Source organism: Cadophora gregata (assembly GCF_030347475.1).
Source record: "Cadophora gregata isolate MNR1 chromosome Unknown scaffold_8, whole genome shotgun sequence".
NCBI lineage: Eukaryota > Fungi > Ascomycota > Leotiomycetes > Helotiales > Ploettnerulaceae > Cadophora > Cadophora gregata.
The window spans coordinates 1501773-1528048 of record NW_026695931.1 but is presented as its reverse complement, the minus strand read 5'-3'; the positions used below and the strand labels follow the sequence as shown (position 1 = coordinate 1528048).

Sequence of the window (26276 nt, the reverse complement as noted above, 5' to 3'; positions counted from 1 at the left end):
ATCTAGGTAGCGTTCCCAATGCTCAGTACGAACTACTATCTGTTCAGTGCGCAAACGAGGCGAGGCTCGACTCCCACTACTATTCATTACCACTCTCCTGCACACGGCGACGGCAGATAACCTCGGGGTTTTCATTGTTTCAACCCGCAGGATTCTGGTCTGATCTTTCAAGGCTGAAGAATGCTTATTTTACTCTAACTTGTCGTGCTTGCCTTCTTTTGGGGCGCTTGAAATGGCTCGCGAGACGCCACCATCATATATTATTGGCAGAGGGAGTCGCGCGTGGAGCTTGTACCTTCTGACAGCGAACTTGGCGGTGACCAGACCGAGATGGTCTGAGGCAAAAGTGCACCGTCGTCTGAACGAGAATTGGGAGAACGACTGGTTGCACTCATCGTCTGCCTTTCTTGTCAAGATCCTAGGGATTTGCAGTACTGCAGATGAAGAATTCTGGAAATCGCGTCACTCTCGGGTTTGAGGTTCTTCTCACACGTGGATGTTCATTGTAATGTAATTTGGTTGCAACAATTCAGCTGCAGCAACCTGTGAACCTTTTTTCAGCCCCAGCCTCCACATCCTATTAATGGCCCAGGTGTCGGGAATGGGCCAACAGAATCAGGCCATTGGGACCACAAACCCCATCTAGGCGTGCAAGGCTGATTCGTGATTTGAGGTGCCGCCGTTATTGTCCTTGTGCGGCGCCTCTTTAAAAGGCGATCCCTCTCCCTTCACTGTCTCTCTCCACAGTTGGAGACTTACTGCCAGCGATTTCTACGTCTAAGAAGTCTTAGTAGGCTTCTCTTACTCTCAAAATGCCCTTCGATTTCGACACATATCAATCAAAGTGCGAAAATCTCACTCCAGAACAGCTTCATCGAGAATGGGAGAATTACACTCGCCAGATATCGGGTGGGGCTACCTCGACAGCTACTGCAGTGTTGTTTTCTCCTTTGACGGCTGGAATTTCTCTCGTTGGACTTGGCCTGTCGGCCCCTCGAATACACAATGCTCGTAAAAAACGAGCAATCATTGAAGCAAAATTGCAGGCACATGGGCAAACCCATAATACGAGAAAACGAGACGTTATTGCTCCTATGGCAATTTCTGGGACGATTGGTGGATTGACGTTGGGATTGGCTGGTCCAGGTGCTGATATGATAGCTGGCGAAGCTGTAGGCAAAGGCGCTGAGTATGCAGCTGCACAGTGAGTATTACCGGTTTCCTCATCCCCCATTCGATCAAATCCGGGTTCTTGCTATTCCTCGAACATGGTTGAAAGACCCATACTGAGACTTTTGCCTCTAGTGTTGCCTTGGACGCAACTGGTGCAGTAGTCGAGCATAAACATGATGAACATTCCAAGCACAAGGCGAACCAAAGAATGAACTTGCAGTACCAGAATTTTCAAAAGCAATTTATCCAGGAACAAGCAGCTCAAGGTGTATATCTTCAACCACAGCCTCCAGACTATCAGCCAGGCAAAGAGAATGCTCCAGGTCAGCCATTTCAACTTCCGCAGCCGGGAATCCAGACATATCAACCACTACCACCCTCGAAAGACCAGAAGTATGAATATGTGCCCATACAACCCCCACGGAGTGGTGCAGTCTCGTATCAACCAGCTTCTCATCAGCAAGCTTTCATCCCCGAGGGAGGCCAATTTGGTCAAGTTATATACCAACAACTGCCTCCGTACTCTCCCATTCAGGACGTGGGACCACCTGGAACAACTCCAAATCCAGTCAGTCAGGATCCCTCGGCACAACGAAGGCAGTCCCTTTACCAGCCTGGTTGCAGTCAAGCATATCCGTCGCCTTGTCCTACGCCTCTACCGGTCTATTCCCAGGCAGCTGGTTCTCGGGGTCAACAAACCGCTACCTATCAGTCGCCGTCAGTATTTCCTGTCATGGATCGCAAGTCTGCCACTGTACAGCCTCCAACTTCATCTTCTAACCCAGAGTGTAAATCCTCGATAGTTGATTTTCCCATGTAAGCAAGCTCACTTGCCTATTTCTGTTCGAAGCAGCAACTGATGGGCTACAGGGATGTGTTTGAACTTCCTGCTGAATTGGTGACTGCAGCAGTCCCAGTTGACAACTTAGTTCCTGCTACACCTAGTATGGAGGACGAGATTCTGATTCTGAAGGCCCGAATTCTACAAATGGAAATTGAGAAGCGTGGAGGAGTGATCGATATAGTCCCCGCTCACCAGGCCCAGACCGAGCAACAGGTGGATTTAGGAAGCTTTCCGCAAGACACTGGATCTCCACGATCTACTTCGATTACTGAGGAGCCAGCACCACAACAAGTGACAAGCGATGAGTCCAACCCGGAAGCTAACGCTTCGAGTGATCGAGTACAGAGCCCACAGTCTTCACCGGTTACTTCCATTATCGTAGAAGAGCCTGCTGAATACCAAACACCACAGACTGAGGACAAAGCTGCCACGGAGATCGTTCACGAATTTAAGCCTCTGTCATTCTACCCTCCTCCTCCTGCTTCGTCAGCACCACCTCCTAGTTCGCTACCCAAGGTACCACTCCTCCAAACAACAGTCCAAGATCTCACATGTCTTTCATCTCAACTGTCACTTGAGACATCTGAGAACCCACACGCGCAAAATGGGGTGTCTTCCAATGATACAGCGTCGACTCCTCTGGACAATAACAGCAGTCCCTATCCTGCACCTCTAAAAGTTACACCTGTCCGTCAGCAAACATCTCCTCTTCCCAATCCAGCTTTTCAGCAGTATCAACAAGCACCGCGACATGCCTCTCTTACTCCAAGCTACCAGAGACAATATTCAGCGGCTGAACAGCCTCCACTGCCATCTCGGCCACAATCCCGGAACGAGACTATCCCAATCACAAAGGAACAGGCGTATCCAGCAACCCCCATACCCCAAATTCAAGCAGTACAGCCTCAACCACAGGTCTCGTACCAAGCGCAATACACCTCGCAATCGAACGGCGCCTCTGCAACCTACAATCCACAAACATATTCCCCTCCACCTTCTTCCCAGGCTCAACAGCCACAACAAGTGCCGCCGTCACGACCACAGAGTACTTATCAACCCCTCTCACTCCAATCGTCTCAAAGCAATGCTCCACCTCCGCAACAGCATCAGAACTATCCTCCTCCACCATCATCTCCCAATCCGCAACAACGCCCAGCACCTCCACCAAGACCGCAAAGTATATATCAGTCTCAATCCGCGCCACCTGTTCAGAACAACACCCCAATATCCTACCAACAGCCTCCTCCTCCTCCTCCTCCCCGCCCGCAAAGTGTGTACCAGCCACAACACATTGCTGCTGCTCAGAACACAGTTCCCCCAGTACAACAAGCACCGACTCCACGACCGCAAAGCATCTACCAACCCTTACAATTCACATCTGCCCCGAACACGGCTCAAATGAACACCCAATCGCAACCCCAATATCAAACCCATCAACAAATTTACGCTCAGCCCCAACCCACAAAACCCACTGTCTCCCCCATCCAACGCCAAGACAGCGGCTATTACTCCATCCCACCCTCACGGCATTCCTCCTCCTTCTCCACGACCTCATTCACGCCGTCCAACTATGGTGGCAGTCCCCAAGTCCTCTCCCCGCAACCTACAGGCATGTTATCGCCTCAATCAACAGGGAGTGTATATCACGGCCGTAGCGCATCGGTCAGCACGATGGGCTCACCAATGACACCGCAGTCAATGCAGCAACAACAGCCATATTTCCCTCCTCCGCCGGGAAGTCCTGCGCCGCCGGTGCAGAATGATGATTTTGGGTCGAAGGTTACGGGCTATCAACCTGGGGTGAACCAGCCGCGTCCACAACAGATCCCGCCTCCGCAGCAACCAAGTCAAGGATGGCAGTGGGGAATGCCTCCTCCTCAACCCAACTACGGGCCACCCCCACCTATTCCTCAGCCTTGGAAATAAACCTTCCAAGACTGTAGAGTTGAGTCAGTAGATACGAATTGATACCCTTGATGTGTATGATATTTGGAGATGATATAGCAGGACAAGGGACCATGCATGACTAGCCAAATGAGAAAAAATTGTGAAATACAAGACCCAGCGATCATTAATGCATCTCATTTAAATGCCCTTCTCGTGTTGAGAGTCTAGAGGTTTGTTGTTAAACAGACTCGCTGAACTCGTAAGCGAGATAGTCAACAGGGGCTCGCTCAGCTTTCTATATATGGGTACCCATCCACCGCGGCTGCTGTAGGCTATTGTCACACTATATAATATATATGTTACCAGAGTCTTAGTAACATCTCCCACAATGTATGTGGAGCTTTCTTCATCACATCATTCTCAGCTATATTTGCTCTTCAGTTGCGGTTGAAAAATTCTTCTATAGAAACGTGCAAACTGGAATTGGAAGAAATGGATGCCCATAAAACTCTCATGGTCGCTTGAAATTTAACATTTTTCGTCATTCTATGTAACTTGCAGATGATTATTCTCAACTATCCTACTGAGATGAGACCCTCCCGCTTAGCAAATTCGCACGCATTCTTCTTCACATATCTTCGCCTTTGAGATCGCAGATATAATGACCATTTACTAGATGCATGGAAAATCCTTTGGATAGGTCACACAATGAATGAAGCACTATAGAACCTGCTTTCCATCTTCTCAAGTTGCGTAAGTGTGAAAGATTGGCTCCATTTCATATTCTCCATTGTCGTAAAGGGAAACGTCCCATGTGGTATCAAGAATGAATTCCACACCTAACCTACGCTAGCCAGCCCTCCAGGTTCGTACGCCACCCAAATGAAAGATGAATGCAAAATCCACTATCCAGAACACCACAGTCTCCCATGAGGACGCCATCTACTTCTTATCCTCGAAGTAAAATTTTCCCAACCCAGCCTCATCAGGACTGCCCAGCGGTCTCCTCGACTCCCCAGTACCATCAACTCTATCTCTCATGATCCGCTCCGCAGCTTGAACGCCAGCACTTGGACTAGCAACTCTGTTCGAGTCGCCGAAACTTTGCGATTCGCCAGGAGTTCCTGAACCGCTGCTCTGAAGCTGACTGGCCAGGCCACTTCTTCCAACAGCAGGATTGGTGACCAGATCTCGTCGACTGTAAATAGGACCACTGACTGTGCTGCCAGCACCTTCTCCAAAGCCTACTAGACTAGCATCATCGCTCATTCCATCCATGTCCTCGTCCATCGCGCTCGCAGAGAATCGATCTCGATCATCGATATCCCTATAATTGGCATCCGTACTCATTTGATCCTCGTCGCCAGCCTCCGTCTGTCCCTTGGTACTTCCGCTAGCCCAGGTTGTCGTACGGCCACCAGCGGAACCAGTCGCAGATGCAGATCCCACAGTCGACATCTTGGTCGTATAGACGGGATTACCATTCTGGTCGAAGTAACCCGGGATCTGACCTGCAGAAGGACCAGCTGCCGCTCCGCCTTGTTGGTTCTGATTTGGGCGGACAGTCGACACGCGTTCCAGCCCAGCTAGGAACGAGATGCGGTCTGCGCGCTCGCGCTCGGCTTCGTTGCTGGAGCCTGTGTGGCGGTGCCCGTGGCCTGTATGAGGGAATGCAGAGCCGCGATGGCCATCTTTTATGGCTGTTGTTGAGAGAGCAGACAGGGAGGTCGTAGCTGAGTTGGGGGTGCCACTGTTGTCTGTTAGTATGGTAAAGTCTTGGCTTGAGGCTTTTTGGAAAGACTCACGGCATCTCCGTTGGTGTATCCGGATTTGAAGGAGGCTCTGGCATGCCTATCAAGGTTGGAGTGGCCATTTCTGCAGGTTGTTTCGGTATTTTGGAGAGGTTATGGATATGTCTGATGTGGTGGGTTCGTCCGCGTGAGTCTGGGTCGGGAGATTCGAGAAATAATTGTCTATTTGTAGTATGGAGGTTAGGATGATATGCTTATGTATCCTTGATATTGATCTAGAGTATGTGGAGTAGCGGAGGACAGTGGGCTTCTGTTTGTATGTCGTTGGTTTCTTGGAGAAAGACAAGGCGTGGAACAACCCCTCGATCCTTCTCCTGAACCAAGCCAAGGAAATGATGTCACAACCCCACATTCTGCTGCACATCAACTGCACCCCGGAGCCCAAGGGCCACGCCGTCACGACTAAATTGTTTTGTGCCTGGCAGCGGCGGCTAGGTAGAGAAGATTATGGTGGGGTGAAGCTGACAGCTGCTTCAAATTGTGAGTGGCATGGCGGACGACATGTCATACAGAGGTAGGATGTTCGCTTTGTCTTTGGAAATGGAGCTTCACCACGAGAACAGTGAGGCTGGGAGCAATATGGTATTAGGTTCTTCTGCTGGTGAAGTTACTAGAATTGCGGAGGAAGACTTAGATTGAATATTTGTTTTGGGGCAGTTTGGAAAGAGCTCTATAATTTTACAAACACACATATTTTTCGCCACCTGGAGCTCATTCTTGCTCACACGCAAAAGCAATACTTCGCAGCAGAGCTCCTTCTATGCTCGATGACCCAGAACCTAGTGACACCTGCGTAAAAATCAACGCCTGTATAACATGCTGTGCAGGAACCTCAACACTTGAGTCTGTGCAACATCATAAAAGATATCCAGTCTTCCGTGAACTCCAGGTGCTAGTAACACATTCTGCCATCTCTCCTTGCTTCCCCGGTTTCAGATACTACTGTCCGATTCCAATAGTATTCTCTTATGAGCCTGCGACGACCGGGTTTCCACCATTGACCTGGCTCTTAGGGGGAGAGCCCATAGCAGACTGTGCTGCAAGTGCCCGAGCCCGTTGCTGAGTCTCCTGTTGAGCATCCAAATTAGCCCGTTGTTGTGCCATAATTTCCAGTTGCGCTGCATTAGAATGATGCGAGACATAACCAGTTGGTGTTTGTGGGATATATTGCTGTTGCGATGGGGGGCGTGGAGTTGACCCATTTATCATTGGAGCCTGGTTCATAGCATTTTGTATGTACGGCCGGCGATCCTGTGACATGGATGGATTTGGTGTAGCATAATTCGGTCGAGGTTGGGCGTTTTGAGGTTGAGGGCTGTACATCTTTTGAGGCGAAACCTGGCGATTGAAATTTGCACCATTGGAGTATTGATAGCCCATCCCATTTGGCGTGGCCTGTGCTTGGTGCGCATAGCCTGGTTGTTGAGGTTGACCAGCGTATCGGCCATTGATGTTGGAGGGCTGTTGGCCCTGTTGCGGCAAATTATGTGAGTAACCCTGACTCGGTGCGCGCAGATAGTTCGCCGTAGTTGGAGTCTGTTGATACTGCTGGCTGGGTTGTGAATAAGACTGCGATACAGGTCTTGGAGCTTGATGTGGATACGTTGGCGTTCCATAAGCTTGACCAGGATGATAGGGCGCGCTTCCGGCTGGTTGTTGAACTCGCTGGTACGGCGCTGGGGATGCCACAGGTGGTCGTTGCATGTTGATATTGGTCGCAGGGGGTCTGATAGGTGACTGACTTGCGCCATAGTATTGTTGTGTCGGGGCAGGTGATGGCCGAGGGGCAGCATATTGGTTGCCATAAAGCGTAGCAGAGCTGCTCCGATGAGGTTGTGCAGGGGCAGCAGGTCGTGGTGCAGCGGATGTAGCATTCATGGCTGTCGTCTTCGCCCTTGATGCAGCTTCATCCTCCTCCATGACACCCTTGTAGTTGTTCGTTTGGATCTCGATCTTGGTGCTAATGCTCAGCTCTGCAAGGCGATCAGGGTCCAATTTCGCAACAGCATAGGGTGGCAAAGTGGAAATCATCAAAGTTAACTGGGACTTGAGAATCTCATAAGTAGCTTGCTCATGCTCGCTTGGCTTGGATGGTGTGCCAAGGGTACTATCAGGGGTAGATAGAAGACCAGCCGGACGACTTGACGCGTTCAGTGACAGGTGACGAATACGCTGGTACGAATTTAGGGTTTCCAGAAGGTCGGATATCCCCTCAAGAATCTCTTCAACGTCCTTCTCCTCAGCTGACTTCTCCGGCGCGGCTTCGACGTTGACCAAGCTTGGATCGATAGGATCGTTTTCGTACTCCGCGATAACCTTCTCAAACATGGCGATCTCATCATCCTCTTCGGTCTTCGGGGTTGGTGTTGGGGATCTGATATCCTCCATATCGTTCCAATTTTCCACGAGCTTCTCAAAATTCTTCTGACCGACTTGTTGCCACCATATCCGGTTCATAACGCCCGCTGGTACAACTGCTGCCGAATCATCCTTGACTGGAGCAAAACTAGAATAAGCACCACGGAACAAAGTTTCTAGTTTAGACGCTTCGGATTCTGCAGACTCAGGCTCAAGAGAAGGTCCCTTAGCAGCTACTAGACTCAAAGCCCTTTCGCGCTGCTTTCTCTTTACGCCTTGCTGTGGAGGCGATGCGTTGCTGTAGTCAAGCCAATGTCCGGTGGAAATGGATTGCTTCGAGTAGCTTGCACTTCTCGAAACTGGCTCATTGGCTGTTGGCTGGTACCAACCTACTGTCGACGACCGGGTGGTAGCAACCTTGGATGGCTTTGGGGGCTGTAGAGCCGGCACAGTAGAGGGAGTCGGGAAGACTTCACCCAAGGTTGGGGTGCGCTTCTTGTCATCCACAAGTCCAGTCGCTTGGATGGGAATGATTTGGGTGGTTGTAATACCGTTCGGAAGCCCTGCTTCTCGAATGGATTGGAGGACTTTCTTCTCCTCGCCGTTCACCTTGGTTGGAATCTGGAGACTTGAGAAGAGTTGCTTGTTTCCCTGGGCATTCCCATAGAATGTAAGGACCGTCCTACTATCCCCTGGACTGGCATTTATTTGTGTGAAAGCAGTCGATCCCAAGCTAATGTTGGCTCCAAAAGAAGAATTGCTGCTCGAGGCATTGGTCTTCGATTGGCTTCCTCCCATGGCTGCCAGTTCCCTCCGGATCAGCTCATGTGCTCGCTGCTTGAATGCAGTAGCTTTGACAGATAACTCCGACTGGCTCGCAGAAAAAGGTATGAATTGATTCCGAGCCGTGCCATTCGGAAGCTGAAGCTTATCCTGGATGTCAGCGACTGCCGTGTCAATATCCTCGAGCACCTCCTTGACATTAGTGTAGGCTTTTGCTGCTTGTCGTGAGAGGATCGAGGAGGACGTTTCGCTGGTGTCGTCGGACTTTTGGCGCTTTGCTTGTGGACCTGACGAGGAGGGGCGCTCTGGTAGAGAGCGCGATAATATAGACGGGGTTGTGTCGTCGCTGTTGCATTATCAGAATATGTGGAATATGGATGAAATCCAAACGGATGGCAGTTGTTCATCTGGAACATTTGCTGATGGATAACTTACGCCTTTAATACATCAATAAGATCTTGGATGAGTGCTTGCGCAACTTCGACGGATTGTTCTACTACTTCTGGGCTCTTCGAATCAGGGGTGCCATTTGTGTTGTTCGGACCCTCAGTCATATCGTCACGCTTTCGTTTTGCAGATAGAGATGGGTTTGGCGTAGAGGTAGAAGAATCCGGAGGTGGCGCGGGGCTTATCCCCCCGTTCATGGAAGACATGATGAGGCTGTTGAATTCTCGTAGAGACGCTATGGTGTCGGCTTCGCGGTTCGTCGCGACTCGCGATCGCAGAGAGGGTAGCGAGCGGAATGTGTGACCTCAGGGAGTGTTGCAGGCGGCGTGGCGGTGATTTTTACCGATGCGATGCCCAGGACCAAGGTTTGGGTAAGCAGGCTAGAGAGCTTTCTTGAAATCCGCTCCGGTCGTGTTGGCGGATAATTTGTTTGCAGACGTGCCAGCCAAAGTTGTTCGCAGACGTGAGGCTGGCTCGGACGAGCCTGTTCAAATTGAATTCCACGCTAAAAATTAACGTGACTGTGCTGACTAATAACTTCGATATTCACCGGTTTTGGACTTTACCAATACTCTCATAAATCCTGTCTGTCTGTCTGTATGTCCATCGGCAGACAATTACATGTTTTCGACACATAGCTCGTTGTCACCGGCCACTTTCAGAGCTGTATTCTACTTTGGCTTCGTCGCGTTTCTTTTTTGGTAAACAGGAACTTGATGAAACATTAGTACTTCGATTTTACACATTTTCCTGGGCAATATGAACGAATGCAATCGCGCCTGTATTTCTCGAGATTGGGCAGGGCCACACTGCAACATACCAGTCTTTCCTCAATATCTGTCGGCGATCAAGTAAGCAGAAATCAATAGGAGCCGTGATCTTAACTATTTCTAACAATGTCTCAAGCTCCCTACACAATCCGTAACCACAAGATTCTCTAGGTACCTCAACAATGAACGAGAGACGAGGCACTCGGGCATCGAAGGAGATGGCGGCACATCCTCAGAGCATCATCAAGGCCATGGGTTACAATGGACCGATGGAAATATTCCGGAAGATGATCCAACCAGCTCTGCAAGCTCGCAGCAAGATCTGTTACGGTTCGGACAACGTTCATCCTCCACCAAGTATCCCTATCGGCACAGTTGTACGCTACAGGACCTCCACACTCCTGCTGCACCAAGTAATATTGGAATATCGCGGCTAAGTTTGTGGAAGGACCAAGTCCGCCCTGGTTCCGTGACCCCTTCTATTGCTCTTGGACAGTATTTGGATTTTGAAATAGCTGCAGAGAAGCAAGTTTATTGGCGTAAAGTCAGGCATGTTCTCCCGGCCAATGCGTTACCAACCATGACCTTACACCATCTTTATATCTCTTCAATATCAAAGGTACGAGTGTTTCGACATATCAGTTGTTCCGTACAATGCTGATTTTGACCAGGATGAATGGGAGTACCATGATCATATCCTGCGCAGCAGAAACGTTGCTTCTCTGCAAAGTCGCAGTTTGGGTATTGCAGATGTGGAGCGCTGGGCATGGGTTCTCACCGGAGACTGCCCCGAGAGTTCCTATAGCCAAAGATCAGACCAGATCGTGGAACGCCTGCTTTCACTCTCAGCGGATCATCCGACATTTCTCCTGCTGGAAACTCTCCGGAAAGATGTCCAATACGTCAACACTTTGAGTAAACTCATATCGTACACGTGGTACTATTGCGATAAATTTTCCTGGCCAGGTGACTCTCCCAAGTCGGACACGTTGACCTCAAATTTCAGCCAAATGCACGATAATGAGTTTGGAGTCCTAATAAGCCGCTTGTTGTACCAGACGCGGCGGATCTGGCCTGCTGCCACGCTCAGCGTGGCCCATATGGTTCCTCGCTTTATACAGTCCCTAAGTAATCATCGTTCCTTGGATCGGTCTGGACTCGACCAACGCATTTTCGCTAGGAGTTGCGATATCGTCAACAACGTGATACGTCGCTTGGCTTTACCTTCGTCCATAGAGCCTCTCAAGTCTATGGTCCACAACTGGTCAGCACAAAAGGTTCTACTGAATCTTGCTGGGCAATGCGATCCCCCACTGAACTTGGACCACAGTAGCTACAGAGCCGTCATCCAAGTTCTTACAGCATCTCAAAAAATCGATCGGGAATCGAAAGCTGCCATCCTTCGGCTGCGAAGTTGGCCTCCATGGAGAGCAGAGCAAGATGGCATGGACGCGCAAAGGAACCCGGACGATGACTTGAGCCGCGCATTGCTTGCGGCTATTCGAGCGAGGGAAGCTGGATTCCGAGAAACATCTCACGACCAGCGTATGCAAATTCTTGGCGGTCAAGAACTTGATGGCACGCCAACTATTCACACACGAAAACTAGTCAAATGGAGAGCTCAGGCTCCTCATGAACGCAGTGAGACGTTGGCCGGATCATTTGATGTAGACACAGCGCCTGTTCGTCCGAAGCTTGATCATCCAAACGTATGGGCTGCGAGGGTCGAGGCAACCCGAGATGTGAGAGAAGCCTGGCGAGCTTTCGTTGCCTTCGCAGCAAAGGAAGGGAAGCCGAATCAAGCTTTGTACCTGGCAATGTTCCAGAAACTCAATCTTGAAAGAGCTCGACAGGGACGAAAAAGAGTTTTTGAAGCGGCTCCCGGAGATGGAAAAGAAGTTCTTGCCGTACCAGATGATAACATGAGTGAATTCTATAAGTCACACAGCAAACCCCCACGGCTCGACGCTCTTTACAATCAGATGCTATTATCTGGTATCAAACCTTCCGGTCAATGTTTAGTCTTCCTTGTTCGACACGCCAGAACATCTACTGCCGGTATCAATTATCTTCGCGACAGCGGTATCAATCCACTAGTATTGCGATACTGGACAGGAAGTAAAGACACGAGCACATCCCCCAGTCAAAGACCTCCTACTGATGTCATAGACACTGTCAGTGAGGGACTCCTCTGTGCTTTCTTGCATTTGATATGCCGGTTTGCTCCTCGTGCAGTCCTCGCCACTTCGACTGAATTTGAGAAATACAAACTAAAGCCTCTCAATCCCAAAACGCCAGTGTCTAATGGCTGGGCCATCCAGGCACTGGAGAGAACCCCATATCCTCGACTTCGAGATCCCTTAAGGCAAGCAGCTCGCTTGCTGAAAAACGAGAAAGTGAAGTTCCGGCCCGCTTGGTATTGTCTGTTCAGAGCTTTGGCGCGCCCCAACGTTCTTTTGCGGGTGTCACTTATTGGGGAGCCTGGGCACGACGCGCTTGCGTGGAGATTCACTGTGGCTGTCCTACGCAACTTTCACGCATGCGGGCTTGAACTTGATCCTTATGGGTTATTGCTCATCTGCAATGTCTTTTTCAAATATGCCGAAGCCACGCATGACGTCGCTCCCCTGGAACACGAGGCAGAACTAAGTCGAGGTGCTCAACTTCTCAAGGACGAATTCGCCAAGATATCTCGAAGTACAGCTTTACCATTCTGTAAATCCATACTCCTCCACTCCGTGAAATGGGTCACTTTGCACAGTTATGTACGCTGCATGGGAATCATCGGTGACTGTGACGAGATTATCACAGTCCTCGAGTGGATGGTCGAACACAGAGATGTATTGGAAGAATGCAACAGCCAAGAGCGAAATGGGCAGATAATGTTGTCGCGGACTCTTGTCGCAGCGAGAATTTCCTGCTACGAAACAGAGTACGAGGCGAGGGCGATGGAATTAGTGAAGCAGGTGGATACCTGGAAATGGCCTGACGATGGCGACTTGCAGCAGTATACTCGGAGTCTGGATAGCGATCCAGAGGATAGTTCAGATCCGGGAGAGGACATCGATCCAGGAAGGGAGTAATGAGACACGTCCAAAGGAGAAGCTGTCTTTGTACGATGCTTGTATATTAGCTTTACGCATTTGTACAGATTAGCGAGTGATACCCAGGGAGTTGTAATCATATTGTCTTGGGCACCATGGTGGCACGATACATTTTGGAACGAAGCATCCTCTCCTTCCTCTCCACTCTTGTGTACTTCGGCGTATTTTCCGTGTTCACTCGGAGCGTAACTAGGAGACGATGTTCACTTCATCACTGCTTGGTGGTACCTGACTATTTATGCCGGAGCATCATCCCCGAGCTACGTTCCTTGGTTTGGGTGGTCCAGCGGTCAGCTGGTGGCCAGGCCTTGGCTGTTGAAGCTGAACACGAGTCAGGTTCCACGTGATTGTCTATTAACACTCGATTGAATGCTTTGCAACGCCAGTCGGGGCGTGAAGGATAGAGGATTTGGGGATGCAGCTGGTAGTCAGTCGCAATAAGGTCGACAGTAGACCTTCCGTAAGTTACTGCACTGCGAGCAATAACACCACGGTCTCAAAACAGTGCTGCTGGTGCATGCAGGTCCCCGACGGCAGTGCCCAGCCACCGCATTGTCCTCTCCCAGGGGGCCAGGACAGCCTGGCATGGCCCAGCCCAGTGCCCACACTGCCCTGAGAGCCCGAGCTTGAGCTTGAGCTTGCCCTGAGCTCCAGCTCCAGCTCACCCTTTGGCGCTAAGCAGACGAAGGCAACCGCCGACCTTCGTCGTCATCACATCACCTCTCGCCTCCCCCATCTCCCGCCTCTCCACTTCCTTCATCAACAACCCAACCCACCCATATCCATCCGCATCCTGGGTTGCGCATCATATCACACAACACCACACCACACCACACCACACTACAACTGATCCATCCCGTATATCTATTACTTTGACAGTAGTAGTTCCTCTGAAGCGCAATCATGAAAGGCGCAATCATCGCCGCAGCGTCGCTGCTGGGCTCTGCGAGCGCCGGTATCCACAAGCTTCCATTGAAGAAGGTCTCGCTCTCTGACCAGTTGGCCACTGCCAACATCGACGCTCATGTCAAGCATCTCGGCCAGAAGTACATGGGCGTCCGTCCTCAATCTCATGCCGATGAGATGTTCAAGGAGACTTCAGTCCACGAGGACGGCTCAGGCCACTCGGTGCCTGTGAGCAACTTCTTGAACGCTCAATGTAAGTTCGTTCGAAAGTTGAAACGTGAATGACTCTGACAATACGTGCAGACTTCTCTGAGATCACCATCGGAACTCCTCCCCAGTCCTTCAAGGTCGTTCTCGACACTGGAAGCTCCAACTTGTGGGTGCCGTCGTCGGAGTGCGGCTCCATCGCGTGCTACCTCCACACTAAGTACGACTCATCCTCCTCATCGACATATAAGAAGAATGGAACGTCTTTCGAGATCCGCTATGGCTCAGGTAGTCTCAGCGGGTTCGTTTCCGAGGATACCATGTCCATCGGTGACCTCAAGATCAAGAACCAGATCTTTGCCGAAGCTACTGAAGAGCCAGGTCTCGCCTTTGCTTTCGGCCGATTCGATGGTATCTTGGGTCTTGGTTTCGATACCATCTCTGTCAATAAGATCCCACCTCCATTCTACAACATGATCGACCAGAAGCTTTTGGATGAGCCAGTCTTCGCTTTCTACCTTGGAGACACTAACAACGGTGAGGGTGATGAGTCTGAGGCCATCTTCGGTGGAATCAACAAGGATCACTTCACTGGCAAGATCACCGAGATCCCATTGAGACGCAAGGCCTACTGGGAAGTTGATCTTGATGCGATTACATTCGGCGATTCCACCGCTGAGCTCGACAACACCGGTGTTATACTTGACACCGGAACTTCTCTCATTGCTCTCCCATCTACCCTCGCCGAGCTTCTCAACAAGGAGATGGGCGCCAAGAAGGGTTACAACGGCCAGTACACTGTCGAGTGTGAGAAGCGTGACAGCCTCCCAGATATGTCCTTCACTCTCAGTGGCCACAACTTCACTATTACCCCATACGATTACATTCTCGAGGTTCAAGGTTCTTGCATCTCCAGCTTTATGGGAATGGTAGGCTTCTCCTCCTTTGCACCGTATCATATCTTGACTAACTCCGAAATAGGACTTCCCAGAGCCCGTAGGACCATTGGCTATTCTCGGTGACGCATTCCTCCGAAAGTGGTACTCCATCTACGATCTTGGCAAGGGAACCGTTGGCCTCGCCGCTGCCAAGCAGTAAATGCTGAATTGATGATGATGGTTCAAATTGGATAAGGAGAGGCGTGAAGTGGTTTTCCTTGCACTGTACTTTAGTCTCTGGGATTTTTCTCCTACCTACCGCAGCGACTGCATTAAGTCGCTCCACCACTAAAGCCTGGGTTTATGCGTGGCACTAATGATCCGTGGAATCAATCGATGCAACGGAAAGGTTTCTTTTGTCCATACCTATTCAATGAACTTCTGTCTATGGCATGCAAAAAGTATCTTCTATGACTATTGTACCAACTTTTCTTACGGTGAGGCGAGTCCACAATCTGTGGATATTTAATGTTTTCTATGGAATCCTTCTTGGCCACAGTGACTGTACTATTGGCTCCTGCCGACCAAGGCCTCCCAACCACGTTACTGACAGGTTGTGGGCAGCACGAAGGGTAAAGTCTGTCACACTCCAGCAATCACATTGCTCCTTGAATATATGTGCAAGAAATATGTGGCTTAACTCGCTGTGTAATACGACGTTAAAACTCCTCTTGCAGCGTGGACTGTCCTTTAAGCACTGCATCTGAGTCATAACAGAGAAGGCTCTCGTTCGAGGCTGATCTCTAAGTGTGATAATAAGATCCTCGCAAGACCAGTCTTCCTCAGATCTCAGAAGAGGAGGTGCAGCATTGTTGAAAGGATGGAACTCTTCCTTACCATGCTCGATTATGGGTCTGCTTGGTAAGGTGTATATTCGCAGGAAAGGGAGGTTCAGGAAATGGAATTCTGAGGATTGTATGTGGCACTGATGATCGTATTTGATTTAACTCCACTACTTATTATGTTGGTTGTCATCAGTTCTGGAACGAGGAACCAAATCGCATTGGCTGCCAGAGTCAGAAGGTTTTATGGGGAGAAAAACTTCAAGTATGTGTTGCTGGCGGAGGAAATACTTCAAACTGAGCATCCCGGTACGATTCCCAATGTGAAGCATCTAGCATATCACTGTTTACGTCCCAGGGCGTGACACCGTCAGCAGCAAACCCCTGGAAGCCAGACTCCATGAGCCTGATGAATATGGACTTCGCGAGCGAACGTGAGCCTGGAAGAATTTAGCACCTGTCTGGATAAGGAAAAGACTGTTGGGAAAGTAGAAGGATTAGTGAGCAAGCGTCGAGTGTGGCGATTATGAAGATAGTAAGAGTGTGGAGAGTTGCGTAGCGACATAGCAGCATAAATTACTGTATCAATAGGCATAACCCATTAACCCACACCTTGCATCTTTACAAATTTGCGATATTACCTATCTAGCAAAAGTCATAACTGGCCAGGGCCAATTTGCACTCCATTCTATATTTTTCACTTCGTCCTGAAGTTTTTAAGTAGGATCTTTGTGTTAATATTCTGGAGTTGATTTTCCAATGTTAATCCATATTTTGTACTTATGTGGACCATTTGAGGAAAGTTTTGATGATGATGTTCTGTCATTGTTGTTGCCAAATTTTCCGTGTTAGGAGAAGGAACTTGTTTAAGACTATTTTGAAAACAAAACGCAGCCCGGAATGGTGCCAGGGACAACATTGCAAGGAAAATGAAAGCGGAGAGTGGTGCTTGGATGGCTATACAGTTGAGGATAATGATAACAAGCAGACCATTCCGGGCATTGTAAAGGACACGCACCCTTGATGTCCAGACTTGTCGCACATGAAGACTTCGTTACCTATTCTCCAAGCACTCATGAATCATCCATAGCCAGATTGTGAAGCTACTCAAACCACTCTAAGTACTCGTCATAATCTGAGTAGGATGAGGGAGATTGGCTGGCTGGAATATGTGTCCCAAATGGTACTGTTTGAAAGTATCTCTCTGCGGGCATGTCGGCGAGTAGAGACATTCTCCATACTTTTTCATCAACAGCCATTAATGTGACGACTATTGCTCAGCGACGGCAGCTACTTGCCAAAACGAGGGTTAAGGCTAGATTAAACGAAGAAAAACAAATGATAGGGTGTCGCAGGCAAGTAAAACGAAAGAAAGCAAACATTTGTGAGATGGCTGCAGAGTTGAGTTCTTCCAGCAAAGACCAGCTGATAAACTCAAGCAGAGCTGGTCATGAAATAACAAGGCCACATTTGACGGCAAGGAGCATAGAAGAAGTCCTGTTTCAGGACTCGTAAGGATTCAAAGATGTGGAAGAGCAATTGTCCATTCATGGTGGCGGAATTTTGGACGCAGATTTATTATTGACCAGGTTTAGCATCTTTTCAAAGACAGGACTATATAGAAAGTTGAAAATTACAGGAATCCCATCCCAGATACCTAGGTACAATGATGTTGATACCTAGTCATGTGGTTTTGATGCTAGATCGAATTTGGTCTAGCCTCGCAGGTGGGCCTCTTAGCTCCAATCGCACCAAGCAGCTTGCAAAAAAAGGCGAGAATAAATTTTGGTTGGAGCTTTCAATACCACCGCAGATACACGATCCGATTTTACGAATCACATTGCGATAATTCTTCCAGAACTGTGGAGGAAAGTCGCAATTGAATTTCCAATATGACGAGTATCGATTACCTGCTCCATGAGAGCTCGGTGGGATATGCAATCTTCGAGGTTGTCCACCAAGCCGATACTGTTGGCAACCGATTGAAGGAAGTCCAAGATGCCAGCCAGGATCTTGCGAAGTTTGGAAAGATGGTCAAGCTTGTGAACTTTGCGCCATACAGGTGAGCGCAGACTGGTTCTGTTTTTGGGTCACAATTAACAGACATCCAGAGGGGCAGCCGAAGCTCTCGAAAATATCAACCTGGTGTCCGAAGGTGTCCTGTCTGAATACCTCAAATCGAATCTCGAATTGAACCTCCCAAAGCCATCGAAGAAGAAGAAGGTTGTTCTTGGTGTTTCAGATAAGAATTTGGCTGGTAGCATTAAGTCTTCATTCCCAGGTGTTGAGTGTGAGACTGGCGAAACCTCCGAAGTGGTTGCAGATTTGCTCCGTGGACTGCGATTCCATGCAGGAAAGCTACTCAAGGGTCTCCAAGAGGGTGATGTTGAGAGAGCACAGCTCGGTCTGGGTCACGCTTACTCTCGCGCAAGAGTCAAGTTCTCCGTTCAGAAGAATGACAACCACATCATCCAAGCAATTGCGACCCTCGACCACCTCGACAAGGCCGTGAACACCTTCTCCATGCGTGTCCGTGAATGGTACGGATGGCACTTCCCAGAGCTCGTCAGAATTGTTTCAGACAACCACACATATGCCAAGCTTGCACTTGCAATTGGCGACAAGAAGACCCTCACCGACGGCTCATTACATGATCTCGCGGCCCTCGTAAACGATGATGCGGATATTGCGCAGGCAATTATTGATGCGGCCCGTGTCAGCATGGGACAGGATATCTCAGAGACCGATATGGAGAACGTTTCGGCTTTCGCGAACCGTGTGGTCAAGCTCGCCGAGTACAGAAAGTCCCTCTTCCAATACTTAACCGACAAGATGGCCGTAGTCGCACCCAACTTGGCTTCCTTGATTGGTGAAGTTGTTGCTGCCCGACTCATCTCCCACGCCGGATCTCTCACCAACCTCTCCAAATACCCCGCCTCTACTGTTCAAATTCTTGGTGCCGAAAAAGCTCTTTTCAGAGCGTTGAAGACAAAGGGTAACACACCAAAGTACGGACTGATCTACCACTCGAGCTTCATCGGCCGCGCCGGAGCGAAGAACAAGGGTCGTATCTCCAGATTTTTGGCCAACAAATGCAGTATTGCCAGCAGAATCGATAACTTCTCTGAGGAGCCAACGACCAAGTTCGGTTTGGCATTGAGGAAGCAAGTTGAGGATAGACTGGACTTCTATGCTACCGGAGCTACACCACAAAAGAATGAGGACGCAATGGTAGGGTTGATCATCAATAATTACTTGAAAGCATTCACTAACTCGACAATCAGAAATCCGCTATGGACGCAGTCCTAGGTGACATCAAGGTCGCCGACCCAACCGCAGACGCCGACATGGCTGACATCACACCCCGAGCCATCCAAAAGCAAGAGAAGAAGTCCAAGGAAAAGAAGGAGAAGTCAAAAGATAAGGATTCCAAGAAGGACAAGAAGCGAAGACACAGTGAAGCTGCAGCAGGTGACGAGGAGGAGCTTAGCGAGAAGAAGAAAAAGAAGAAGAGCAAGAGAGAATCCTTGGCGTAATGACTGACTGATGGCGGTTGGACATGGGATTCTCTTTTGTGTACATTTGGGCTGGCTTTCTGGCGCCCTGGTGTTGGCATTCGTCTTTTCTCGCTTGTCTGTGTTGAATATTGGCGTTCTGTGGATACTCATGCTGTTTGGGGAAATGGAATACTTTACATGCACTCATCGTACATCGACTTGACTCGTTACTCGGGTGTCTGCTATGCACGATGTCTCGCTCCTGCTAATTCGGCGCTTGGTGTTTAGACATATGTGGCCCGTTTGCTAGGTAGATAGGAAAAATCCAGCTCGTCTTTGTTCAATGTTTGAAGTCCTATTGACTTGACAGAGTTTTCTGGAATAGGCAAGTGTGCTATAATGCTTATCAAGAGGTTGTTATGTGCAAAGTTGTACATGATGCTCTTGCGAAAGGTTTATACTTAATTCAAGTTTATTTGACAGTGTATGTATGCACCTACCATCCACTTCTTTCTCAGAAATCCAGATCAATGCCAAAAGAACTCCTGTAAGAACGCCATGCCTTTCGCCATGCTAATCCACGTCTTCAATGGCCCTTATCCCTAGTTCTCCAAACCAAAGCACAGGCTATGCGATCTTTACGCTCCCTCACTGCCGAACTCAGCCGTCCACTCCTCGCTGCGCTTGATGTCCTCTCCTGATACTGTTGGTCTCGAGCCCTTGACTGCTTTGATAAAGTCTTTGAGGAGGAGCGGAGGTTCAAGCAATTTATCGGAGTCAACTTCTGTCCAGGACATCTCCATTGCTCCGGCATCCCCAGGTGAGCAGGGTGTCAATTTCTCGACGCCGTTGTCCATTGCCTTTCCAGATGTTAGCTGCCATCCAGTAAACCTGCTCTCACATGACTAACCTTCTTGTAATGCGTCGCCATCTGAATTTTTCGTACAGGCTGCATGAGCGCATCCTGGACCGCAATACTGATATCACTTCCAGAGTATCCTTCACTCAGCTCTCCTAGTGTCCTGAAATCGGCACCGGTAAGTTCGCAAGGTGTTGTTCCAACGCTGATCTCGAACATCTTCGTTCGTGCTGGCAAATCTGGAAGCGAGATATGCACACGTCTCTGGAAACGACGGCGAATAGCAGCATCCAATTGCCACGGGATATTTGTTGCACCGAGGACAAGAACTCCCTTGCTATCACGACCAACACCGTCCATCTGTACCAACATCTCTGTTTTGATACGTCGCGAGGCCTCAGACTCTCCCTCGCCACGAGGACCGCACAGAGCGTCGACTTCATCTATGAAGATGATAGAAGGCTTATTTTCTCGCGCCATTGCAAACAGTTGCTTCACTAATCTATAGCACGTGTTAGCGTATCCCAAACAGGACAATGTTTTGAACAAACCTTTCACTCTCTCCCATCCACTTGCTAACCAAATCGGAACTGCTAACACTGAAGAACGTGCTGTTTGCCTCCGTAGCCACAGCTTTTGCCAAGTAACTCTTTCCCGTTCCTGGTGGTCCATAGAGCAGAATACCCTTCCACGGTTGCCTCTTGCCTGTGAACAGATGTGGGAACTTTATGGGCAAAATGACAGCTTCCTTCAGCGCCTCTTTAGCACCTTCAAGACCAGCAACATCTTCCCACTTGATGTTTGGCTTATCCTGCAGAATGGCCCCTGCAAGTGCATTTCTCAGCTTCTTGCTATCGGCATCGACTTCCTCCTCTCCATCCTTCCCCTTTCCGCCTCCTCCAGAAGTACTACCATTTGCGCCAACCATCCCAGGCTTTTTGTGCTTCCCATCAGCGTCTGCTAGATGTGATTTGAGCTTTTCCGCACGCTCCATGTATTCCCCGGCCTTCGCTCTTATCATCTCCTTGGATTTGGCGTTCTTCTCCCATTTCAGCGCAAGCATGAACAGTTCCAGTGACTGGTAGTATAATTGATACGCCTTCTCGTATTCTGCGGCCGTGTCTGCCTCGATAGCCTTCTTGACCACATCTATTGCGCGGCCGAGAAAGTCGGTATTCGACATGTTGGAGGTGGCGTTTTCTTGCGTTTGAGGGAGGACCGAATGTTAGACGAACAAAGGTACGCTCGATGTAATCAGGTCGCAAATTTGATCGTGTGTAATTTGGTATCCTCTGCTCTACCGCTCCGGACAGCGCTTCAGATGGTCTAGTGGTAAATAAGGACTTCGAGTGAAATGAGGAAGAGAGAACAACAGAACCCGGCGCTGAGCAAGGACTATTGACCGCGGCCTACTGCGAGGAAGGTAGAGATTGACGGAAATCGTTCTATTGCGCTCACAGCAAGAGTGTATGTCCCTGTTGTCTCAAGAAGTTGGTTGTTTGGTGATCAAGCAGAATGGCGCTTGGCTGTGCTGCCTCTTCTGCCCCGCCATTGTATGCGGGCGCTAGTGCGGGTCCAGATTTTGGAGTGCACATTCGAGGTCCGGAGCTATTTGGAGCTGCCACTTGACTTGGAACACTCACGAGTAGCCAAGTTTGACTGTCCACCGATCAACAAAGGTTTCTAGAGCTTCCAAGCGCTTTCGAAGAAGTTCATCTTGAGATAAAGCCACAAAAGAGGGTGCAAGCGACAACATGGCAGAATCACAGCAAAAACTCCAGAGTTTGTCGGACGAATACCAGAAGTTGCAGCAAGGCGAGTGCTCACATTTGGGGACTAGTTCCTTCTAACAGATATTTCACAGATCTACAGAATCACGTCAATTCGAGACAAAGACTTGAATCGCAACAGCAAGAAAACAAAGCAGTTCAGAAGGTTCGGCGCATGGATTCGAGACAGTGGACGAGGAGCTAAGAAGTGCAGGAATTTGAGGGCTTGGACGATGATGCGAATATATACAAAATGGTTGGACCTGTGCTGCTGAAGCAAGAAAAGACTGAGGCTGTTATGGCTGTCAATGGCCGGTTGGAATTCATCGAGAACGAGATGTAAGGTTCGGCAACCTGGCTTGAAGCACCGATGCTGATACTGTACCAGAAAGCGGGTGGAGAAGCTGATCAGTGATGTTGAGAACAAGAGTGATGCTGTGCGGACACAGGTAAGCTGTAATTTCTCCTTGAAACAAACTAAGACTAACAATTGTTAGATTATACAGATACAATCGGAGAGTTCACCACAAGGTGGTCAACCTCAAATAGCGGCATAAGTAAAAGACCGCATTTTGCTGGCGTTAAGGTGCATGGTTGGCGTTCAAGATGATACTGGGGAACCTCTCCCTTCCAAATGTATGCATTTGCAGCAAGCATTACCTGCTTTGTTGCCTTGCCTCCACCCCACACTCGTGTATCTCGAATTCGGACTGCTACACAGATAAGTGCCTTCCATCTGGCGTCTCTCTAAGAGGAGCCTGCTGTGCGAATGTATAATTTCAGACAGGATCGCATACAACATCAGCCCAGCCAAATTTTGGTGGCGTGGGCAAAGTCATATATTTGAACTTACAAGTTGGCCTTCTCAAGTGAGGATTAATGTAGACATTAGAATATGATCTAGCCACTTATTGGTCAGCCTTGTCATGCTTGGACCGGAGTGCTTCGATAATACTCGTTTGGTGCCTGAAGTTCAGGCTTGCTCGCTTACTGTACGCCCCAGAACACGCCATTTCATATGAAGAAACATTGCAGCTTGTTGGCTGTTAATATTTTACATGTCGTCCAGTGGATAGGACGTTGCTACCCACACGTGTATCTCTCGCATTTACGTCTTTGCACCTACGCACTGTATGCATCGGAGGTTCAAAATCTGGGAAGTCGCTATCCAGGAGTGTGCGAGCTTGTGTCCGACATAGACCATCTACACATGGTGGTGGTGTAATTATATCATAATATCTTGGAGTCTTACGATCGCCTGTTATGCATATTAGCTGCGTTTTGGTAAACGACAAGGTGACCCCCCCCTCCTTGTTTGTCAATTTACTTGTGGGTTGGACATCCGGCGATAGGTTGCCATAGCTCACATTCCCAATGTTGATCCATAAAGCTCCCAACAGCGACCCTTGTGGGACTTTGGAAGAAAATAATACAGGATCGAAGAAGATGGTCGGCTGACATGAGAATTGTGAAGCTTACACACGAATGCGAGCTAAGCATGCAGCATTTAGCTCAGCAGGAGTTACTTACTTGAGTGCTACGAAGACTACAAGGATTTTGATTTTACAGACGCTTAAGTTCCTTGAGTTGAGCGAAAGAAGTCCAATTACTAGACGAAGGTTTCTGCGTCGAGTGACGCTGTATCCATTTTCCTCTTTAATTTGTTCTCGCAGCACATTGAGATAGAGGTTACTTGCTTCACAAGGTAAATCAGCAAGACACCGTTTGTACTTCTTTGCAGCCGGATAGGTGTTGTTGACGCTTACCTAACCATTCGCTTAATTTTGTGTGGGAATGAAATGCGGTACTGTTGCTATCTAAATGATTTAAGGATGTACGTAATTATAACGAAAAGGTTAATCATAGATGGACCTCCCATAATCTCAGAAGCGGCACCTGTGAAAGGGTGTGATTAGCCTGCATGTGCCTCTCAGACTCTCAGGCTCTCACTGCTCCTTCAGGCATCTCTGGCACAAACATGCAGCACCGAACCACGATCTCAAGACTTTGTGCCTTTCGCTCTTCTTCAACGCCAAGGTCTCCGTCGGAACATATGTCACGAAGACCTCTTCTCCTTTCTGAATTGTCTTCACGGCTTTGATTTCCACATCGCACGCCAACTCCGACTTTGGGACGACCATTTCGGCATTGTAGGAACAGCTATGATTGAACCAGCTGTAACTTGGGGAGAAGGTCTTGTTTGGAACACCAATATCGGAGCCCATGCAATTATTTTTAATGCGGTTCCTGCTCGTGAATCAGTTGGGTGATTTAAACCCGGACTTGTATTGTAGATACTTACCACATGGTGAGAAGGATCCAAGTGTCAAATCTCCGATCAGCAAATATATCGACGCCAATAATCTGCAATGCCTTGATAGGTCCTGAGACCATTCCATTGAGAGACCACATCATCTTCGATGACTCGTGTGGCATCAGAGGGGAGATCACTGGATGTTCAAGGGGTTCGCAGCCTGCTTGAATGATCATGGCGAGGAAACGGGTCAAGAATACCGGCGTGTGGTCTGGAAACGCGAAGCGATAGTCATCATCTTCACGTTCACGTTCCGTCTTGTCCGTCCAGCCAGTGTAGTGGCTCAGGGCAGTTTTCCCTTCTGGATATCCTTTGCCCTCCCACTTCCCTCCATATGAAGTGTGTGCGATTTCCAGAATTTCCGAGAAAGACTTGCCACAGATAGCAGAGTGGTAACAGCGGGCGATTTTCTCACAATGAGAGCTGCAGTATCGGTAAACGGAGCAGCATTCGCGGCTATGGATGGTTGCACACGATGTCAGATCTGTGAAGCAGCTCCCACAATGAACCTCGGGCTGTTCAAAAGACACTGCAAATGGATGTTTCTCACTGATGATAGTCTGGCCTTTGGCGATCCGTTTGGTTGCAAAGACACCACAACACAAGAATTCATCTTGATTGATGGCTCTTCCGCCAACGGATGAGGAGCGAATCTCCAAACAGGTCGAGACCTTTTTGAGATGTTGATTGGCATCTTGTATGGAGGCTGCGCTTCTGGAGCGGTACTCAGCTGGAAGCCAAGGATAAATACGGACGTAATAGCTGCCGAAGCTGAGGAGCCTTTTCTTCTCATAAAACGGGGATTCTTGCTGGCTGTAGATCCTGGCGTGGTTGTCAAATTGAAACTGAGCCGCTCTTCGAATGTCATCGAATTCGGCCGAGTCCGAAGCATGAAGATGGCTTGCTTCAATACAGGTTTTGATGGCTTCAGGGAATGCTGACAATTCCATCATGGCCTGTACCAGTGTGATATAGCTGGAAACTTTAGTTACTTACGTTGTCAACTGTCATGAGGGTCCGTTCATACCTGTTCTTTCGAGTTATTGCGATGATGCCATCGACAAAATTTCTGATACCGTCCTCATCAAGTCCCCAGATCATGTCATCAACGAGCAAGGTATGCATTGCAGTGTCGAAACGTGCTGCTTCGCCTAGTGATGATGTGTAGTCTAACCCGGCATTACAAAGTAGAATCGACTTGTAAGCATCAGCAGCTGAAAGCTCTGGATATCCCAATTGCAGCAAATAGCCACCTCGCTGCATCCAAAAGGCATGTAGGTATGGCATGTCGTTGATATTTTTTGTGATGGTTATGATAATGGTTTGCAACTCTAAAATTGCCTAGTATAGAAGTCAATGGGAAGTATGTCATGAACTTGATTTAAAGATTTCACCTTCTTTTGCAGCCGTCCTCCTCCGTTGGTCAGCGGGGTACTGCTAGGTTTCCACAGCTTATAATCCCAGGTCCGATCCATCATAATAGTGGCGACTGGTAAGAATGTAGTTTGAAGCTGAATGGGTCCGTGAGTCGATATTGAGGGTTGAAATTGTTTGGGACCTCATGGCCTGAAAGTGAGAGGCTGTTACTGCGGGAGAGAACATTCGCTGGAAATTGTAGTTTTTTCTTTTCTTGCCAGGAAAGCAAGCTCCCCAGGGTAAACTTGTATATGTCCGGGTCGCTTCAACAGCGTTGTGAATGTGTGCTGTAGGTGGATTGGCTGAAGTGAAGAAGAGAGCTCTGAGTATTGACTGTTTGCTAAGACTTCATGGGAAGGACGGATGCAAACACGACAAATAAGCAGGACTAACTTTAGGGTAATGGTTTTT

The 26276-nt window shown here is 48.9% G+C and overlaps 10 protein-coding genes across 10 annotated transcripts; 6 read left to right on the top strand and 4 right to left on the bottom strand.

Annotated features, from left to right (window-relative positions):
• Positions 1–812: 812 nt before the first annotated feature.
• On the top strand, positions 813–3943 carry ONS95_014018 (uncharacterized protein; the record flags this gene model as incomplete). The annotated part of the gene is made up of 3 exons (XM_058507668.1): positions 813–1204; positions 1306–1989; positions 2044–3943. 3 exons carry the CDS (start codon positions 813–815, stop codon positions 3941–3943), a joined length of 2976 nt encoding a protein of 991 aa, XP_058356838.1.
• Positions 3944–4846: 903 nt separating this feature from the next.
• On the bottom strand, positions 4847–5777 carry ONS95_014017 (uncharacterized protein; the record flags this gene model as incomplete). The annotated part of the gene is made up of 2 exons (XM_058507667.1): positions 4847–5654; positions 5710–5777. The coding sequence occupies 2 exons, from the start codon at positions 5775–5777 to the stop codon at positions 4847–4849; spliced, it is 876 nt and encodes a 291-aa protein (XP_058356837.1).
• A 904-nt stretch (positions 5778–6681) lies between these two features.
• Positions 6682–9509, bottom strand: ONS95_014016 (uncharacterized protein; the record flags this gene model as incomplete). Its single annotated transcript, XM_058507666.1, has 2 exons — positions 6682–9202; positions 9292–9509. 2 exons carry the CDS (start codon positions 9507–9509, stop codon positions 6682–6684), a joined length of 2739 nt encoding a protein of 912 aa, XP_058356836.1.
• A 561-nt stretch (positions 9510–10070) lies between these two features.
• Positions 10071–13156, top strand: ONS95_014015 (uncharacterized protein; the record flags this gene model as incomplete). The annotated part of the gene is made up of 3 exons (XM_058507665.1): positions 10071–10154; positions 10210–10692; positions 10745–13156. The coding sequence occupies 3 exons, from the start codon at positions 10071–10073 to the stop codon at positions 13154–13156; spliced, it is 2979 nt and encodes a 992-aa protein (XP_058356835.1).
• Positions 13157–14080: 924 nt separating this feature from the next.
• On the top strand, positions 14081–15388 carry PEP2 (Vacuolar protease A; the record flags this gene model as incomplete). The annotated part of the gene is made up of 3 exons (XM_058507664.1): positions 14081–14336; positions 14387–15219; positions 15272–15388. 3 exons carry the CDS (start codon positions 14081–14083, stop codon positions 15386–15388), a joined length of 1206 nt encoding a protein of 401 aa, XP_058356834.1.
• Positions 15389–17222: 1834 nt separating this feature from the next.
• On the top strand, positions 17223–17525 carry ONS95_014013 (uncharacterized protein; the record flags this gene model as incomplete). Its single annotated transcript, XM_058507663.1, has 1 exon — positions 17223–17525. The coding sequence occupies one exon, from the start codon at positions 17223–17225 to the stop codon at positions 17523–17525; it is 303 nt and encodes a 100-aa protein (XP_058356833.1).
• Positions 17526–17820: 295 nt separating this feature from the next.
• Positions 17821–19835, top strand: NOP56 (snoRNP complex protein nop56). The gene is made up of 3 exons (XM_058507662.1): positions 17821–18072; positions 18122–19241; positions 19295–19835. Exons 1-3 carry the CDS (start codon positions 17903–17905, stop codon positions 19544–19546), a joined length of 1542 nt encoding a protein of 513 aa, XP_058356832.1. The 5' UTR covers positions 17821–17902; the 3' UTR covers positions 19547–19835.
• A 152-nt stretch (positions 19836–19987) lies between these two features.
• On the bottom strand, positions 19988–21871 carry VPS4 (Vacuolar protein sorting-associated protein 4). Its single transcript, XM_058507661.1, has 3 exons — positions 20918–21871; positions 20418–20868; positions 19988–20367 (listed from the first exon to the last, which is right to left on the bottom strand). Exons 1-3 carry the CDS (start codon positions 21547–21549, stop codon positions 20146–20148), a joined length of 1305 nt encoding a protein of 434 aa, XP_058356831.1. The 5' UTR covers positions 21550–21871; the 3' UTR covers positions 19988–20145.
• Positions 21872–22120: 249 nt separating this feature from the next.
• On the top strand, positions 22121–22692 carry ONS95_014010 (uncharacterized protein; the record flags this gene model as incomplete). The annotated part of the gene is made up of 5 exons (XM_058507660.1): positions 22121–22181; positions 22231–22301; positions 22350–22474; positions 22524–22584; positions 22633–22692. 5 exons carry the CDS (start codon positions 22121–22123, stop codon positions 22690–22692), a joined length of 378 nt encoding a protein of 125 aa, XP_058356830.1.
• Positions 22693–24081: 1389 nt separating this feature from the next.
• Positions 24082–25927, bottom strand: ONS95_014009 (uncharacterized protein; the record flags this gene model as incomplete). The annotated part of the gene is made up of 4 exons (XM_058507659.1): positions 24082–24382; positions 24438–25424; positions 25477–25790; positions 25844–25927. The coding sequence occupies 4 exons, from the start codon at positions 25925–25927 to the stop codon at positions 24082–24084; spliced, it is 1686 nt and encodes a 561-aa protein (XP_058356829.1).
• Positions 25928–26276: the final 349 nt, after the last annotated feature.